General features: G+C 36.9%; 1 protein-coding gene across 2 annotated transcripts in view; it reads right to left on the bottom strand.

The window, feature by feature from the left end:
- Positions 1 to 310: 310 nt before the first annotated feature.
- Positions 311 to 16011, bottom strand: part of LOC129940559 (activated Cdc42 kinase Ack) — a 30987-nt gene continuing 15286 nt past the window's right edge. The window contains exons 1-6 of one of the 2 annotated variants that reach the window (XM_056048938.1): positions 14000 to 14248; positions 5635 to 6798; positions 5399 to 5572; positions 3208 to 3359; positions 1381 to 3136; positions 311 to 1303 (exon numbers count right to left, since the gene is read on the bottom strand). In XM_056048938.1, the coding sequence (XP_055904913.1) occupies positions 1204 to 1303; positions 1381 to 3136; positions 3208 to 3359; positions 5399 to 5572; positions 5635 to 6734 (3282 nt within the window). In that variant the 5' untranslated portion in view covers positions 6735 to 6798; positions 14000 to 14248 and the 3' untranslated portion in view covers positions 311 to 1203. Of the gene's footprint in view, positions 1304 to 1380; positions 3137 to 3207; positions 3360 to 5398; positions 5573 to 5634; positions 6799 to 13999; positions 14249 to 16011 lie in introns of those variants that run through there. The other variant, XM_056048937.1, reaches the window with a different exon arrangement.

Below are 16011 nucleotides of genomic sequence, written 5' to 3'. Positions count from 1 at the left end.
AAGCGAATGTATGCCACCATTTTTTTCGCTTTTGCAAAAATATATGTTCTCAACCTAAAGTTGGTCCTCCCTTCGACTTAGGTCGATGGTTAAATTATTATTTTCCGGAAGGTCTTAATCATAACCTTTTTTATAGTATGGATAGAAATTCAAACTAACTTCCGTAGAAAATATTGCGGTCGGCCTTTTTCATAAACGCATATATTGCTTTTGAAAAAATTCACACTAACTTTAAATCGTTCTCAATAAATCATCACATACAAAATTTATCCCTAACATAAATTTCTTATTCAAAATAAAATACAAACAATTTACATCACATGCATTATTTTGCAATAGTTCATTTATTTAGAACATTAAACTTATATATATATATATATTTCAGTTTGTTCATATTTTACTCATCGTCAACATGATTTTGCTTCACAGTTATTTATCAATTAGTACATTTAACTTGAAGTCGCGAACGTGATAATTCGTAGTCTTGTCTATCTAGATTGTTTGTTTATTTAAAATAAAATATATTCGTTTTTTTATTTACATAGAATCTGTTTAAACTTAATATGTATATAAGTAATATTATGTTTTATCTTTTAGTTCGTTTTTGTCGTAAAATATATATTTTGTATCCTGTATTCTCAACAAAGGACAGAGTATTTTTGTTAGTTTTGTTTTTGAATTAAGAGTATCTAAAATAATTTATTTATAGTCATGTTTTCAAGCATAATTGATAATTTAAACCAATAAAATTAAATTAAATTAAAATTTTAAAACATTATCTCTAACTACTGCATCGTGTGTTTCTTATTTTCTTCTGTTTATGTTCATTAAAACTTAAAACTACATAAACACATATGTAAAATATTTATTTTTATAGTTAAGGTTTGTTGTGTTTAGAGTTCTTTCAACATAAACTCCGAGACAGCCGCACAAACCTTAGCTATTTAAAATTTAAATGTCAGCTTTGTTCATTTAGCAAATATATAATCGGTTTTGGGGAAAATTAAATTGACATCGATTAGAGTTAAATTCGCTTATTTTTTTTTTAGTTTTAATTTTATTTTGGTGAGTTTTGTGACTTTTTCACAAAATTTACTTTTATTTTTTAATCTAATAAAAAAACGGACACATTAGGAGCTTATACTGGGCACATCGGAATGGTCAGTTAAGTTGTATTCTAAGACTATGGGATTGGTGATGTATTTATGAAGTGGATTCGAGGAGAACAGCAGCTGCCAATTCGAGACTCCATCCAGTTTTTTGTAGAGCCTGCTCACACTGGGGTCGATTGGCAAGGCCGAGCCTAATAATAGGAAGAGTAAATAAGTAAGATTGTCAGTTAAACTTCACTTCGTTTAAGTTATACAAAATTGAACTCACCTTGACAATTGATCGATTTTATAAAATCGAATGGCAATGTTTGGATCTCCTCCTGCCGCTCGCAGCGCCGACCTAATATCAGATTCAGTGGCAGGCGGTCCGAGATCATTCAAAATGCTGGTTATCATTTGGTTTTCAAGAGTTTCAGCTGACCCATAGATAGATGTTGCTGCAGCAGCAGCAGCGGGGTCTCCGCTTTCTTGTTGCAATTTCAACTTTTCCAATCTTCGCTGAATCTGCTGGGCAGAAAGTTGTGGTGGCGCTAGAGGTGCTGGTCGAGTTGGCCTTAGGTATTCTTCCATTGCAACTTCATCGTATATCACAGGATGGATAGGTGTAACAGTTCCATTAGAGTATATAGCAGCAGCACCTCCATGCACCGCATGGCTTCCGCCTCCACCGCCACCGTTGAAAGGTACCTGACCATAATATGTGGATGGAGTGGGTGCTACGGAATCGTAAAAATCCCTCGGAACTGCTCCGTACACACTTGCCGGCACCGAATTATAAATATTCGACGTTTTCTGCATCATAGGACGAACAAAATTATTATTATTTGACTGATGCAACATTTCATTGCTGCTTTTTTGTTGCGCATAAGTGTTTTGATAAAAGTCCGCTGGCGGTTGGGAGTAATACTCTCGGCCAGCCACTTTCTCGTACCAGATTTGATTCACCACCGAAGAAGTGCTAGGCTGCTGATGTTGATGCTGTTGCTGTTCAGTGTTGTTTTGTTTCTGTCTCAGCTCAACGTCACTGCCGTACAAGCTATTTCGATTGTCTACGTTCACAGAACCGTACCGCTCGTTTTTGATCTTTGGCGAGGCACCATTGGATGGAGGAGACGAATTGATGTTCTTCAGAGGTGTCAAATTGTGTTTATACATTGCTTCTTTGTTGGCATACATTTGTGATGAGTTCCGTTCAAAATCAGTTTGGCTTCCAGGACTTTTATACATGTCTTTCTCGAGCTCAGCTATGAAAGACTTGTCGAGCATTTTTTCAGATGCTGCAACGCATTCTAGATTAAGATTGTTTTGGCTAGCACCCAGAGATTCGTTGGAATTTGATGTAAACTGCATAACTGCACTGGCCGTCTCTGGTTGCTGGAGATCCTGTGGGATGTTCTCCTTATTCTGAGTAAACATAAGACTCTTCCGAGCTACCGGACTGCTGAAAACTGATGAAGAGGCCTGTTCTGTGCCATCATAACTGTTTGGTTGTTTATTTACATTTGAGTAAATCCCACCATTGGGCGTAGCCTCGATTCCAGACGTGTCGAAGGGATCTTTATTCACCGCATGACTAAACTCTAAGGTATTTGAATATGTTGGAGGCATTTGATATGGAGGTGGTTCTAAACGTGTCGGAAGCTGAAACTGTGCCGCAGTTGTCTGTGATGGTTGCTGCTGTTGTTGTGGTGGCGATGGCTGAGGTGCCTCTTCAGTTGGTACATCGATAGGTGCATCCAAAATACAGAAAGAGCTATCAACTTTCAACGAGGACGTACCCTGGCAAGATTCTGAAGCTACAAACTCTGGAGAAATATCTATCAGTATTCCTTCCTTCTGTTGCGGTTGTGGCTGTTGTCCATTGCTAGTCATATTACTTAGCTTTGATGGCATCGACGATCGTTGTTGTAACAATTGACCAGTTGCACCTCGTTCATTGACAAGTTTATTGTAAGCAAATTGTTTGAATGTGGAAGACTTGCGTTCTTTAAGTTGAAATGAGGCACTTTTGCGATTGCGATTATCTAAAAACAAATATGACCACGAAAAGATATTAAAAGAAAAAGGGTAATTAATTTACAAAAGACATTCTTACCTCCTTCAATATCAGATTGAACTGGTGGAGCACCTAATGCTGGGCCACCCCAACAAAATCCAAAAGAGGATCCATGCCCTCCTCCGACTTGACGCAAGCCATCGTTTGTGGGCCGGACAAGATCATTGGCTTTGTGCTTTTCTAATATATTTCTAAAATGAACAAATTTCGTATTTAATTTATTCAAAATTTTCAACTGTAACTTCACTTTTATTCACGATAAATAATTAAATTTAAGTTTGAAAGGAAACTAAAAAGAGCAGATTTTTCATGATCGTATTGCTAGAGTGGTTTTGGTTATGGCCAAAAATTCAGCTTTATAAAGATAAGAATTTGCCATTAAGTTTTAAAAACTTTTCTACCACTTTTTGTAGCAATTTTGGCCGTATGTCAGCGCCGAATTTTCACTTTCAAGGCAAATGCACATAACCCGGCAAAAATAGTCAAGCTGTTTAATCGCACGATCATAGAGGACACGCCGCGGCACGACGCGAGATAATGTGCTCACGAAAATTATCAATTCAAATTGATCGTTCCGATGCGTGGGTCAAACTGACTTCCTTGTAGATGTAGGGAAGCTACATGCTTGTCTATAATCTGAAAGGAAGAAGTGCTTACTTGCACCTCCACGTGCCCCTGGGCACAAGTCAGAGAAATCAGTGCAGCTCGATGATGAAGGATACTGATCAATTCATAGTTATTGAAAAAGGCACAGCTTAGAACTGCACTGAGAAAATTCTCAACTTGTAAGCGAACACAAGAAGCTATGGTTAACTTCCTTCCAAGATTAAATCTTCCGATAGATGGTTAACACAGGACTGTCGTCCTTCCTTTGGATTAGAGGTTGATTTACTGATAAAAATTATAAAAAAAACCATGAAAATCAGTAAGTATACAAATCGAATGACTATAACTCGTCGGTATTTCATATAATATTAAAATAGTCTGCAGTGGGATCAAAAATTATTTTTAGGAATTATGTAAATTGTAGATAAGGCTGAGCGACCACATCTAGGGTTATCTTCCCTAGATGTCACTTTATCAAAGACTAAATTAACACACCACTGTAGATGTGGTACCACGGGATATGTTGTAGCCCCCTGGTTAATTCCAGGAACATATATGGGATGGACTCCTTGTGAGAGTATCGTGGTGGTTGTGGTTTATCTTATATGCAAAGGGTATTGGTTTTTTATTACTCAAAAAACCAATAACAAATAATTGAATTTGTTATGTCTTCGTAGCTTAGAAAAAGGAACTCACTCGAAGCATCTCGCCAAATAATAGAGTAAATCTTTGCGTAAATCCGTTCGGTTATTTTCAAAAACTAAGCGATAAAACAATGCCCTGGGGCAGCAGGTGGAAGGACGTGCCACCAAATTAAGGCTTATTGTCAGGTGTTGGTGTTGTTAGTAATTATCTTAAACTGTTTCGATGCGTCTCGTGAACCAAACTATTATTTTGGTAAAAAATTTGCGCGATTTACAAACGTTGTTCAGGAGTAAGTCTATTTATTATGAAAAGTTGTCACTTAAGCTGCCAAAAAGACCAAATCCGAAAATATTATTGCCAGATTGAAAACCTAAAAACACATCTGTTATTTTTGCCCTTCAGGCAAACTGTTTGATATAAACTTAAAAACCTTATGCCCCGAGCTTGGAGAAAGAAGAGTTTGACTGTAGATGGCTGTACAGACAGCATTAAATGCCTAAAGCATATACATTATACATATGTATTTGCGTGGTGCGATGGTTAGTGCATAAGACTGTCATTGCATAGGCCTTGGTTCAATCCCTGCTTGTGCTACCAAAGTTTTTTTCCACGGGTACTTGCGAGGAATTTGAAAATTAAATTTAGTTATATTTGTCATAAAATGTGCTCTCTCGAAAAAGGTGTTCGCATTCGACATAAAACCTCTAGGTCCCCTCCATCCTTGAGGTTACTCGCACACAGAGATGGTAGAGAGTTGTAAGTCTCTGGGCTCTGGTTGTCTACGAGCTGTTGCGCCTGAGCTGACAAATACTCCAAGAGTTATTCTTCTCATGAAAAATTGCTTTTCAAATTGGACATTCAGAATTAGCATACAAAAATCTGTAGGTTCAGGGTTTTAAGTTACTTAGCCCTGCTTTGATTGGGATTTTATAAAATAGAAGAAGAATACTTTTTACTATAAAAATCAATAAAAACTCACCTTGGAAATATTCCCACTTCAAATGTCCTCTGATTTTGTCCTTTGATGAACTTCAATTCTGGGCGACCATCGACTATTGCAATAAAATCGTTCACTTCGATTGTCAACTTGTTTACTTCGTGAAATGGTTTAATCGCTTTCAATAATTGTGGTTCAGAACCATTGAGAAACTCTCTAGAATTGAAAACGTTTATTAACAAACAAAACTCTTCTTCAATATAAAATCCACTACTTACTTGATAGCAGCAAATGTAGGTCTTTCCGAGGGTGTTTTATCCCAACATTGCAGCATTAATTCATAAACATCGGGTGGACAGGCTTCGGGATGATGCAATCGTTCGCCTTCTCTATCAATTTTTCTTAGAATCTGAGAACCATTCAAACCCACCCAAGGATCTTCTCCAAATGTAAACATCTCCCAAAGAGTAACACCAAACATCCAAGTATCAGATGCATGACTGAATTGTCTATACCGCAACGATTCGGGAGCACACCATGGAAACGGAACCTTTTTATGCTCGGACATCACATAGCAATCGTCCTCCTGGGGCAATGCTCGCATCAGACCAAAGTCACCTATTTTAATTTTATTCCCCACTGCCAGCAGCACATTCCGGCAAGCCAGGTCACGATGTAGAAAGCGTTTGTGTTCCAGGTATGCCATCCCAGTGGCTATTTGAACCGACCAAATCCAGATGTTTCTCAGGGGTGTATGTTTACATTGCTTTCGCATTAAGTCCAACAAAGAACCCCTCTCCGCCAACTCCGTGATCATCATCATCGGCTGCGAGAGAACCACCCCGTGTAGGCGAACTAAATTTGGATGATCCAATGCGTGCATAGCTTGCACCTCACGAAAGAAATCATCAATGATGCCTGGTTGGGTGAGATTATCTGATTTGAGAACTTTAACCGCCACCGGTACGATACGATTTGAAGGCGTCGTCCACTCTCCCTTGCGCACAACTCCGAAAGATCCATCGCCCAATTTAATGCCCAGTGTTACATCCTTTTCATGGATCAAACACGTCAGCTGTGTCGATTGGTTTTCTTTCGGGACATTTGATTGCTTCTTGCTGGGTTGTTTCCCACCGCCAATCAACTTGGAGAGGATGTTCTTGCGCCATTGATGTGCCTTTTTCTTTCGAACGGCTTCCATGAGTCGTCGAATGGCCGGCTTGCCCAGTCCGCAACGTTCCAGGTCAGTTGGCTGGACATAATCGAAATGTGCCAAGCGCGTAACTTGCAAATCATCACGAATTCTCGCAAGGAATTGCTCAAGCTGCACCTCACGTAAAAGATCTTCCAACCATTCTGTTTCTGTATCGGCGGCCATCGAGATTGTGATGAATGTTCGATTTGAAGTGCTTTAATGTTGTGTCGATGATGCTCTCTCGAGTCTGGAATATGAACAAAAAGAGAAGAAGATATAAATAAATGTTTACAATACAACAAACAGAGATACAGTTGAGGAATAATCAGGGTCAAGTGAGTGCATTGCGAACACAATTTCCTGTTGTTCTTCTTATCTCAAAAACATATGCTCTTAAAAATAATAAAGAAAAAAAACAAAACTTAATGAATTGCTAGATAAAATATACGAGTATAGTTCTGTCCTCGTCGTGTAGTCGCATGAATGATGTAAAGTATACTGTTTTAAACTTGAATATGGAATGATATGACTCTTTAAGATATTCATATAAAATATGTGAAGACTGTTAGCTCCAACGTTTCAGCGACTAATTAATCAATTTAATGTTTATGTTAATGTTAGTAGCAATGCTCACAGTCATAGCTATAATCATAGTTTTTTGTCCAAGGCAAGATTAAATTATTGAATTGGGAGTTTTGAATTATTATTTTATTGTTTGATTAGTTCTATTGATATGATAACGGAGCACAACTTGTACGACCATAAAAAGCCTGAAGTTCGTTCGTTGAATAAAATATATTAAACAAAATTGATTTTGCTTTTGGATATTTCATTCTATTTGTATTCGAAAGTAGCTTCTATTCCTATTTTTCTTAACTAGCTCCTGACCTTCTACGTGCGGTCCAAGACGTTTTGAAGCAGAAATTAAGTTTAAAAGTTATATAAGCAGGTGAAACGAAATTCACAAATGCAAAAACCTCGAACCTAAGGCTGCAAAGAAAAAAGTGTTAACATCATAGTAGAACCTCAGGCAATGCTGAGGATATGGAAGGATTACATCTGCAGACTGTATAACGAGGGAGCAACCGAATTCTGTTGTCAGATAGGATGACCCATTCAACAATCCAGTTTTTTCGACTTACGACAAAAGTAAAGAGTGTCATATGCCAAGCTTTTCCAAGCAGATGGAGATAATTTGGATAGAAGCATGCACCAATGCATGGCTGATAAATTGAACCTCAGTATTTTTGTCCTGATACTTAAAAAAAGAAAACCTGCTTAACTGCACTAATTATAGAGTAATCAGGGTCCATAATCTTGGCAAAAAAAACCCAAGAACATCACATAGACACAATCAATCCTTTCATCGGCCATATGACAGCGCCTACTTGGACGAAGTATATGGAGTCTTTTCTTGTTTTGGCATCCCCGCCAAACTCGTTCGTTTATTCTTGCTATCATCAAAAAAGGAACTACAGCAGCGACTTCTCGTCAAAAGTCACCACCGAGAGTCGTAACTTTGAGGTAGTTACGGACTTTGTCTACCTTGGCTCGGCTATGAACGCAGAAAATAACACCAACGCTGAGAGTGAACGAAGAATTACTCATGCTAACCGCTGTTTCTTTGGGTTTAGCAAGCAGTTGAGTAGCAAAGCCCTTTCTAGAGTTACCCAAAGTCAAAGTAGAAGCATCGACTATAACAAAAGCGAATGAAAGCACCTTCTTCGCCTTATCTACGTTCCCGTATGCATAGAACGTGAATGCAGGAGAACGACCAGCGGACTGTAGATCGATGTAAACTTAGCCAGAAGGATAGTAATCCAATGCCTAAAATGACTGGGTCACGTAGAGCGCATGGAAACCTATGCTCCTGCCCGGAAAGTCTTCTTATCTACGCCGACACGTCAACGCAGATCGGGTGCCGCGCACAAGGGGAAAGTGACCTCACCTAATTTAGTTTATTAAGGTCTGAACTAAATGGAGAAGTTTATTGGGAAACCTCAAATGCCCCTCCCTTTCATGCATCTTCAAACAAAGGATGTCTTTTTAAGATAATTGCATTTAGATAGTCAATCTATATTTGTATTGATGTTATTTACAACTTTATTTTTTAATTTAAAAACACGAACTTTATAAATCTTCAATTTTAGACACAATACGAGTGTATAACTGGGTTGTGAGGTTAAAGCCGTATTTGATTAGACTATCTTTTTAATTGATTTTCCTAATTTGGTAACTTTTAAGTAAACAACATTAGCAAACCGTCTATCTACTCTCAAATTCTTTATTTAACTTTTAAACAGTGGAACTGATTGGATATAAGTACCTTACATAGGTACATACATATTTAACTGTGATTTGAAACTCATTTGGACTAAGGCAACAACCAAATTTGATTTCGAATGTATGTGTTTATGTATACTTAAGTTTAAAATGAAAGAGTTGAATTAGATTGGACGTCATTATTTTGGTTATTTGTTTGTATCGCAACAGAAAAATCGATAGCTTGTTAACTTTCCAGGTATACAAATGACAAGTAGCTGATTGAAAATTTTGATTAGATGACTTTTTTATCAGATTTTTATTGAGATATGGTATTTTGATTTATTTTTTGCAACTTTACTTTCATATATGTTATAATTATAACCATTAAAATGTAGTGCAAAGTTGTACATAAATATATTATTTTTGTTTCATATCAGCATTTGAATGATTTTTTTGGAAACTATCACTTTCTCGATTTTCTATGTCAACGAATTTCAATAAGAATTTTCATCTCATTAATTCAGGTACGCTACTTTTAGCATCAGTAAGGATTTTATAGTAATTTTTCCAAAAAGAAGAGATTGAGAGGGTGGTTTAGTTACGAACGATGCCTGATTGTGTGTGAAGTCGGAACAGGTTTTTTGTCTGAGTCTTTAAATACCTCTCAGGCTAGGTTAGGTTAGGTTATAGTGGCTGTCCAAGATGGAAACGGACACACTTAGGCCAGTTTAATGGCCCATTGTGATACCACATGAATCTTGAGGCTTCCTCCTAAGCTCAATGGAACCAGTTAGAGTCCCTTACGAAACGTGAGAGGCTGATTATACTGATATGATTTAGATCGTTTAGATCGTTAAAGAAGAATTCTCCTAGGTAATTCTTTCGTTTTCGAGCTAGAGCAGGGCATGTGCAGAGAAGATGAAGAACCGTTTCTTCCTCTTCCTCGTCCATACAGCTTCTGCAAAAGTCATTTGAGAATACGCCTAGTCTCGTGGCGTGCTTTCCTATTAGACAGTGTCAGGTTATGACACCTATTATCGAGCTTATATGCGATCTGCTTAGAGAGAGTAAGCACCTTGAACGTTTTAAATCCAGTGTTGGCCAGATGTTTTTTGTGGCTTGACACGTGGTGATGTTGTTCCACCTGGTGCCTGCCCTCCTTACAGCGTCTTGCATTAGCAGCAGTATACAAGTAGCGATTGGTATGCCAGTACTTGCCAAACGTGGTAGCATGGGCTGTACTGTACCGTTCCTGGCGAGTTCATCTGCCTTACAGTTACCTGGAATGTCTCTATGGCCCGGCACCCAGCAAAGGTAAATATTAAACTGTTGCTCCATCTCCATTAGAGATGATCGACAGTTATGGACTGTTATAGAGTTTGTAGAGACAGAGTCCAGAGATTTGATAGCGGCCTGGCTGTCAGAGAAAATACGGATATCAGATGTTGATATCACGTTTTCTTTGAGCCAAGACAAGACTTCCTTAATCGCCAAAAGTTCCGCCTGGAACACGCTACAATGATTGGGAAGGCGGAATGAGAGACTTAATTTCAGTCGTTCAAAGTAAACACCTCCACCAACTCCTTCTTTTGTTTTTGACCCATCTATGTAAAAATGGATTGACTCATTCTCTAAGAATGTCCTATCCTCCCAAAAAGATCTGGTAGGTATAGAAATCTGGAAGTTTCTGTCGAATTGTAGTTGGGGGATGATGTAGTCTGTGTGCTTTGGAATTGATTCTAAGTACCTTAGAATTACGGAGTGGCCAATGTTGTTGTTAGTCCACTGCGACGAAGCATTGAAGCGAATAGCAGAGCTTGCAGCTATTTGTTTGCTAAATATTTCAGGAGGTGTAAGGTAGAGCAAGGTGTCCAGTGCTGCAGACGGGGTCGTGCGAAGCGATCCGCTTATACATAGGCAGGCTGAACGTTGGACTTTATTTAACTTATCCCTGTTTATACCTTTCTCTAAAGCAGTCCACCATACTGCCACACCGTACGTAAAAATCGGTCTGATTACCGATGTGTATAGCCAATGCGTGATTCTGGGCTGTAAACTATATTTATTACCAATAGCTTTTTTGCAAGAAAAGAGAGCTACAGTAGCTTTTTTGACTCTTTCCTGTACCTTGCGTTTCCAATTTAGTTTTTTGTCTAAGACAAGACCTAGGTATTTAGCCTCGTCTGAGAATTTTAATTGGATTCCTTTAATATAAGGAGGGTTGACAAATGGAATTTTGTATCTCCTCGAAAATAAGACCAGATCGGTTTTGTGTGGGTTAACACCCAGTCCACACCGATCAGCCCAAAGTATTAGTCTGTCTAAGGCATTTTGTAAGAGTTCTTTTAGGATATTAAGATGCTTTCCTGAAACTGCTATAGCAACGTCGTCCGCATAAGCTATCACTCTGAAACCCTCCGCATCCAGACTAGTTAGGATTTCATTCACCACTAGGTTCCAGAGGAGAGGGGATAGAACACCACCTTGCGGTGTCCCTCTACTAACGAATCATCTGCAAGAAAAGTTGCCCAGTTTTGAGTTAATTATTCTGCTAGTAAGCATTAAATAAATTAACTCCCGAAGCGAACTCTCTACATTTAGAGATGTCAGTGCAGATGTGATTGCAGATGTGTACACGTTGTTAAAGGCACCTTCGATGTCAAGGAAAGCAACCAAAGTGAACTCTTTATGATGGAGGGAATATTCGATGGTGCGTACTAAAGTGTGTAACGCTGTTTCCACAGATTTACCCTTACAGTAGGCATGTTGAGACGAAGACAGAAGTCTTGTATCGATACGTGCCCTAAAATGGATATCAATCAATCTTTGCAGGGTCTTAAGAAGGAATGATGATAGACTTATAGGTCGTAGATCTTTAGGATTGACTTGGGAGCATTTACCTGCTTTAGGTATAAAAACAACTTTAACTTCTCTCCATGCCAAGGGAACATGGACCAGGTAAAGACAGCTGGTAAAAATTGCCTCAAGGATTGGTGCAATTATATCAGAAGCCTTTTGTAATTCGACTGCTATTATACCATCTGGTCCTGCAGCTTTAAATGGTTTGACCTTTCTCTCTTGGACGTAGAGTCCTTATTGGATCTTTTTGAAGCAAGTATGCTTTTGGCCCATTCGACGCTGGCGGTTTGCTGCGGAGTCTTTTCAGCCCCCGATGATGCACCAGAGGCCTTCAAGATTTTCGCCGCTTGCCGCCTTTGTCTATAAAGGCCTTTAGAGAGTTTTCCATTTCTGGAAGTATTCTCACTAGTAGTGGTAGGGCCATTTTTCACAACCCTGCCACTACTGAAATTAGGTATCGCTACCTTTTTATTCTCGTTGCTACCAACAGCAGAGGAGGGAAATTAGTATAAAAGGGAAAATATAAAAAAGTGGTTGCTTTCTTATCAACTCTACAGTTTTGAGCACTTCTAAGATTATAAGATATATTTTAAATTATTGCTTAAGTACTTTAGAAGCATATTGTTTTTCATTTTAAATACAAACAATAAAACATTCAATTTAATAATCTGAGTTATCCTACTAAGCCAGTTAAGTTTCTGTAACATAGTTCTTATATGGGTAAGACGCGAACATTTTAAGATTATTCTCATAGCTTTATTTTGCAGCTTTTGGAGGCGAGACAAATCTCCTTGAGAACATAAAAATAAAATGGTGGAACAATATTGAAAATGAGATTTAACTATTGCGTTATAAATTTTAATTGCAATATTAATTGACATTTTTTCCTAATCCTGCCAAGAAAGCATATTTTATTCCAAAGTTTCTTGGAAACATACTCCGTATTAGCTTTAAGGTTTATTTTATTGTCAATTACTACTCCTAAGTACGTCCACTTTGTTTTCTTCACATTCAGTTTTAACTTATTAATAATCAGCCGTTCACTTATGGATCGCAAGTTATTATTAATTTTCTCCGTACATTCATGCATATCTTTCCCAGAAATAAAGGGAAGGGCGTCATCAGCAAGCATACATAATTTACAATATTTTACTGCCAAGTTTATATCATTTCTGTATAATAGGAACAAGAACACCCCAAATATCGAGCCCTGAATTGTTCATATTTTAAAATTGTATGTTGTTTTAATTTTGCTAATTTTCTATTAAACCACTGACATTTCCGATTAGTAACTTTTTTCTCAACAATCATTCCTTTTACAATTATATCCAATTCATCACACAACAAATCAACGAATACATCAATATCTACTACTTTTGACAACAAACACAGCCGTTATCCTCGTCGGTTCCTTATTGATAACACATAAATTATTATCAACACATATAGATTGTAGTCTGCTTTTATAAGTTCTATCAGCTAACCAGTCGATATTAAAATCACCTAAAATTTAAAGTTCTCTATCAACATTCACATGTTCTAATAAATTGGCAAACATTGTACAAAAATTGGATGTAGAACAACTTGGTGATCTTTACACTAGAATTATTTTTAACATAATGTTTCGATTGCCAATATTAACTTCGAGACAATCAGATCAATCATTATTTCTGACCTCGTTAATAACTTCAAAGTTTAGTTCTTTTTCATATAAATCGAAACACCGCCAGTATGATGAATTAAGCTAAGCAATCTTTCTACGAAATTATCAAATCTTATTCTTCTCATTGATAAGGGCTGATTTGGTTCCTTACATCCAAAATGGGCTGAGGGTATACTGAGCTTTCCTGGAAGTTAGGGTATTACGGTTGAATTGTTGGTGAATTATTATCTTCGATAGATGATAATTGTCGTGAAATTAGAGTGGTAAACTCTTGTCGTGCAATGCAAAATGCATTGACTACCTCAAATCCAGCTGAAAAAATCCACCGTGCCACTTCAGGAAAGTAGAATAATCAGGTTAAATGCGACAAGCGTATAAAGGACGTATATAAGCATTCTTTATCATAAAAACATTTTCAAATCAAAAGACACCTTCATACAACTACTTTTTCGTATTCTTAAATTTTGTGGAGAAAGATTTTCTTAGTCAGAAGAAGCTTCAAAAAATCATGTTCCATAGTTTTTTTAAAATGCATGAAAAAATGTTTTTTAATCGCCTGGCAGAAAATTGTGAAACAAAATTTAACTATGATACAAATTTCGAAGAGTTTCCTAAACACACATAGAAAGTTAATAGTAAGGCCAAACTTTGTCACACTAACCTGAGAAAACATGAGTAGAATATTATCCCTATAAATAAACTAAATAAGTTTCATAAACAACTTTTGTTTTTTCTCGAATATTATTTGTTATCAGCTTGACGTGTGAGTAAAAGTGGTTAAGTATTTTGCTGCGTCATGTCAATATACGTTAACGAACCACATTTGTTTAGTAACATTTTCACTTATTCATCTTAATAGAATTAGATTGCTAATTTTATAAGCAACACACATTAAATAAATAAACAAAATAAACAAAACAACAAAAACACACCCAAAACTAAACCGAACAAAATTGCAACTGACCCTGAAAGTTGATTTTTATGAATATAAGAAAGAAAGAGGAGAGTCAGTCATTGTTGTAAATTTGTATTTTCTTATGTGCTCATGAGCTCCTAACCCCTATAATATTATATTGAATACAAAAAAGCCTCACTTCCGTCGAGGGGATTCTTTTTCTTTACAAAAATAGTGTATTTTGTTTTGTTGTTGTTCGTTCTGAGAGTTGATACATTTGTAAAAAATTTACACATTGCATAATGCAGGTTGCTCACTTGTTTCTTCACCTTTTAACACCAAAGACCAAACAAGTCGGTACACATTATATACTCATAAAAATAATTATGTATATGAAGCTGAAAAACAAAAAGTGGTTTGATTAAAAATAAGTTTGCCGGTTTTTGTTGATGGTTAATTTTAGCAACATGAATGAGTAAATCTAAGGATGCTTGACGGATTGTGTTGGAATATGATTTGAACACAGGAAGTGATGTGGCTTTGATGCACATAAGTAGTAAAAATAAATTGAAACAAAAATAATAATAAAGTTTTCATCTAACAATACTGCTTTTTATAGTCCTAGCCCTACAATGATGTGATGACTAAATACTATCTAGTTTTCAATAGTGTTTCATTATTATTATTATTATTTTAAGTTTATTTAAAGTAATATAAAATTACAGAAAATAATTAGTAAAAAGCGTTAACATTTGTAGCCATCAGCTTTTCCTTTTAGATTTGCACATATTTAAAAAAGACGAGTTGCTTCATTATCTGCTATGCCTATTGCCTGGAATCCAGGCTAATTTAAGTTTGTTGGGGTATTGCGATAATTTGTTACAATCGTTGTAATCGGAACTTGGTTAATATTTTAGTTGAGAACTGGCTTTTAAGTGGAGAGGCTATCTGAGAAAATACAGAACTTACCACGTTTGTTTTCTGCAATCTCAATAGCACTAATTATGGCAGCGGATTCTGCTGAAAATATTGAGCTATAAGAGCATTAGCTTGAACCGTATTTACTCGCTGATTAATGACTGCGTATGCCGGGGTGTTGTTTATTTTTGAGCCGCCAGTATACAAAAAGGCAAAATTGTTAGAGACAAGGTATTGTTCAAGTTCATTGTAAGACTGTCTGAGGATGACAGGATCCAATGAGGTTTTTAGATATGCAGCAAGTGTTGTGTTGATGCTATCATTTTTAAGACACCAAGGCGGAGAAGGACCTGGCTCTGGATTAATATAATAAATTTGAATGTGGAGGTCAATTGCTGTATATTGCTTGGTATATTGCATTTGCTATTTTTGGTTTGGTTTTTCTTCTAAGCGTGAGTTAAAGATCTTTTCGTATAAGTGAACTTTGAGAGGTAAGAAGCTTTGGTATGGTTTTGGCTGTGGCAAATTTAACACGATTGTCTAAAAGGGAAACCCAGATTCGTCGAGCATGTTAAAAACTGGAGTAGTACGATATGCATTTAACGCAATTCGAATTGCGGCGTGATAGGGTGGTTTTAGTTTTTTTTAAATCTGTCTTGGAGCTGTTGCCATAAATTGGGAGTGTATAGTCAATTTTAGGGCTTGCACTAGATTTAATATCGTGTTGATATGCACAACACTCTTTTTTCCGCAAAAATATTTGATGATATTTAGGCGGAGTATGAGTGAGTTTTTCAGTTTAAGTATATGTGCAGACCCTCGATACGAGGGTCATGGGAAAATATTACTCTACAAGAAGT

The sequence above is a fragment of the Eupeodes corollae genome, chromosome 1 (assembly GCF_945859685.1).
Source record: "Eupeodes corollae chromosome 1, idEupCoro1.1, whole genome shotgun sequence".
Classification (NCBI taxonomy): Eukaryota; Metazoa; Arthropoda; class Insecta; order Diptera; family Syrphidae; genus Eupeodes; species Eupeodes corollae.
This window is presented reverse-complemented; position numbering and strand designations above follow the sequence as displayed.